The sequence below is a fragment of the Nicotiana tomentosiformis genome, chromosome 5 (assembly GCF_000390325.3).
Source record: "Nicotiana tomentosiformis chromosome 5, ASM39032v3, whole genome shotgun sequence".
NCBI lineage: Eukaryota > Viridiplantae > Streptophyta > Magnoliopsida > Solanales > Solanaceae > Nicotiana > Nicotiana tomentosiformis.
This window is the reverse complement of record NC_090816.1, coordinates 8,087,346-8,091,088: the sequence shown is the minus strand read 5'-3', so window position 1 is coordinate 8,091,088 and position 3,743 is coordinate 8,087,346. Positions and strand designations below refer to the sequence as shown.

Sequence of the window (3,743 nt, the reverse complement as noted above, 5' to 3'; positions counted from 1 at the left end):
GGCTAGGCCACACCAGATGGCATAGCATTCGAAAATCTAGGAATCGGGTGAAATTCTAGTTTTATGGCCCTAAAATGTAAAACACGAGAAACGGTAATAGCGAGACGGTGTATCGTTTTTGATGGGCCGACAAAAATTTAGGCGATTCGGGTCTAGTGGCCCGGGCCCCACCAGATGGCGTGGTCTATAGGATACGAAAATGAGGGAATCGAGTGGAATTCCAGTTTATGGCCCTAAAACGCCCAAAACATGAGAAACGGTCATGGCGAGGCGGTGTTTATTATTCCTTTGGTCGTTTTTTATGGGCCGGCGCAATTTTAGGCAATCAGGGTCTGGTGGTATAGGTCCCACCAGCTCGCGTGGGCTATTATAGCACATGAAAATTGAGAAATTGGGTAGAATTCCTATTTTATGGCCCTAAAACGCAAAAATATGATGAACAGCCATGGCGAGGCGGCAACTATTGTTCCTTAGGTCGGTTTTGATGGGCCGACAAAAATTTTGGAAGATCCGGATCGAGTGTACTATAGCACATGAAAATTCCTTCCAAATTCGAATTTCCTCGTTCTTCACTTTGTCGAGTCTCAGAACCCCAGATTGCAGAGAATTCCACTGAGAACCACACCTCTACATCTGCCGATAAAACTCCTTCCAAATTGCTTTCGACACAAACTAGCAGAGCAAAATTATCAGCAGGAGGGGTTCTTTCTGGTACTTTACCACCATCTCCTTTACCCACAACTCCATTAAAAAAACATGAAGGGTGGAGATGGTTCGACGAAACTCCAGCAAAACATACATCTACACCAGCAAAATTGATGACTTCTACACCTGTGCTCCAACCTACCAAGAGATGTTATATGAGTCCGGATGGAGAGTTAACTGAATCACCACAAAAGCTAGTTAGGCACCCTCCTCGTATTAGGTCATTGACCTTTGATACTCCTGTGAAGAGTTCAAAGGTTTCTGAAGTCATCCATAGTAGAGAATCGTCAATAGATGATGAAATCTTTGACATTCTTCCTGAGAATCTTCTGCTATCGGTAAGACACGAAAGAACTTTTCTTTCAAGACACCATTTCCTTGTTGATAATATATAATTTTGACTAATTTTGCATGGCATCATTAAATTAAAAAAAAAAATTGATCCATTGAACTGAGAAATTAGGAAATCTATATTCTATATTTCTTGGTCTACTTCTAAAGGTTAGCGGCTAAATGTTTCATGGATCTGCAGATCAGAGAAAAGGAGCAAAAGCAATTAGAGGAGAAAGATCCAGCTATATCCCAAGCGAAATGGCGCAAGAAAATGATTTTGAGCTTACCTAAGTTCTTCGACATGATTTACTTCCTATTTCAATCAATTAAACGTTCTGTGATTACTAAAGAGGAGCTTATGCACAAAGTACTTTCAAGCCATCTAGAGATTACTGATAGAAGTAAGTCTGGCGGTTGATAATCGTTTAAATACTTGGAGTGCTTTGGCATTTTGAAGTTGCTTCTGACTTTAAACCTTTGTCTTCTTTCTTTGCAGGAGAAGTTGAAGAGCAACTCCGGTTATTGCTAAAAATAGCTCCTGAATGGATCCATGAAATGTGGGCTATAGCATAAAAAAATTTGGAAATCGGGCAAAATTTCGATTTTATGGCCCTAAAATACCAAAAAACAAGTAACGGTCATGGTGAGGTGGTGACTATTGTTCCTTAGGTCATTTTTGATGGGCCAGTAAAATTTTAGGTGATTCGGTTTCGGTTGCTGGGGCCCCACTAGAGAGCATGGTATAAGACACAAAAATATGAGAATCGGGCAGAATTTCAGTTTCATTGCCCTATAACGCTAGTGTATGTACACAACTATATGGATCAGGCCGAACGACCTCGGCATAATTCGTGCGTAAAATCGCTGGGAGTCCGAATACCCACAAGATTTTCCCTCTTGATTGAACTTGAAAATTACATGATATCCCCTTGTGACCGGAGATTGGATAAATTACTTAGATGATTCTTATTTGTTAAGATGGCGTGTACTATATGGAAATTTTAAATTGATATTTCATGAAAGGATCACGTTAATTACTGTTTCTTATTCTATTGATATGGTTGTATTTCATGTCTACATAAAATTCTTGTATTTTATTTATTGGACCACTAGTAAGTGTTGATGTCGACCCCTCGTCATTACTTCTCCGGTGTTAGGCTAGATACTTACTGGGTATGCATTGATTTACATACTCTCGCTACACTTCTGCACAAAATGTGCAGGATCTAACAAGTTCAATCGATGGTCATCTTGGCGCGTAGGCGCAGCTGCTGAGGGAAATTTATGGTGAGCTGCATTCCAGGCTACGTGTCATAACCCACCGAGTCTCCATCTTATTTATTTACTTTACCATGTCTATTTTATATTCCAGTCATATGTTGTATTATTATTATGGCACTCTTTAGTAGATGCCCATTCACTTGTGATACCGAGTTTTGGGATGTTCTAGAATTTGTTTAAGGTTTGCTTTACATTGACATATATTTGCTTTATAATTTATCCGAAATGTATTTATTTATGATTTTTAATGCATAAATTCCTCTATCTAATAAGATTCATGATTTCAAAAATAATAAAATAAATAATTAAGTTCGTTCACTGTTGGCTCGCCTAACGGCGACGTTGGGTGCCCTCACGACCTATAGTGGGTTTTGGGCCGTGACAACTTGATATTAGAGCTCTAGGTTCACTTGGGTGTCACGATCATAAGCGAGTCTAGTAGAGTCTTGCGGATCGATTCGAAGACGTTTGTACTTATCTTCGAGAGGCTACAGAGATGTTAGGAGCACTTCCCTTCTTGATTCCTCGTCGTGCGATTTGATTCCATTGAAGTTTATGCCTTCATTTCCTTCCTACTCATTCTTATACGATATTGAACGCTTGTTATCAATCGGGCATCGAGGAGTTGTAGTGGTAATGCAGACGTGGCGCAGGATGTTTCTTCCTGCGTATTCGGGCGCGCTTTATCGTCGTCTTGTGGAAGGATGCTCTATCATTTCCGCTCAGTGCTAGTATTGCCTACGGTTTTGAGGCTATGTACAGTGTATTACAATGTTCACACATTGTTATCATGCAGTATTGGTGTAAATGGTAAAGTGCCTATTTATGTATCGTGGCAGTGAATGATTCAAAAGGAGGATTATCCGATTCATGGTTTAGAGGTTCGGCATTTAATTCCAGTGCATGAAAGGCAATCGGACTATGGGTGTTCAGGCCTTGGTTGACAGAGTAGCGAGACTTGATACTCTCGGACGTGGTAGAATTATCATTTGTGATGTAGTGTCGTCGTCCTTGTTTGAACGCATTAAGGCTCGTCAGTGTTATGATCTTCTTTGATTTTCCTTCGGGGCAATGTGTTGTGAAATGGTGCCTAAGAAATGGTTGTCAGAGAAGGAGGTGTGTAGCGATTTCAAAGTGGAATCAGTGTTTCTAATGTTGATGGCTCAAAAAAGATGATCTTCGAGGAGGCTTAGAATTGGTAGTGATTTATTAGTTATGGTGCCATAGACATGGATTATGATTTGAGGCAGTATTTAGGCAGCGAATGATGAGGAAGAACATGGTGGGAGGTGTCTCGCGGAGGTTGAATTGTTATAGGTCGAGTATTTCTCTTTGGAAGATGGTTAACTTAGAGTGGGAATGTTAGCATATCATAGGGATTTCATGGTAGGATGGCCACATGCTTCCAGAAAGCTTGATGCTAT

General features: G+C 40.3%; 1 protein-coding gene across 1 annotated transcript; it reads left to right on the top strand.

The window, feature by feature from the left end:
- The first annotated feature begins 533 nt into the window (after positions 1 to 533).
- Positions 534 to 2,147, top strand: LOC104117168 (CDT1-like protein a, chloroplastic). The gene is made up of 3 exons (XM_009628176.2): positions 534 to 1,043; positions 1,238 to 1,439; positions 1,535 to 2,147. Exons 1-3 carry the CDS (start codon positions 534 to 536, stop codon positions 1,609 to 1,611), a joined length of 789 nt encoding a protein of 262 aa, XP_009626471.2. The 3' UTR covers positions 1,612 to 2,147.
- Positions 2,148 to 3,743: the final 1,596 nt, after the last annotated feature.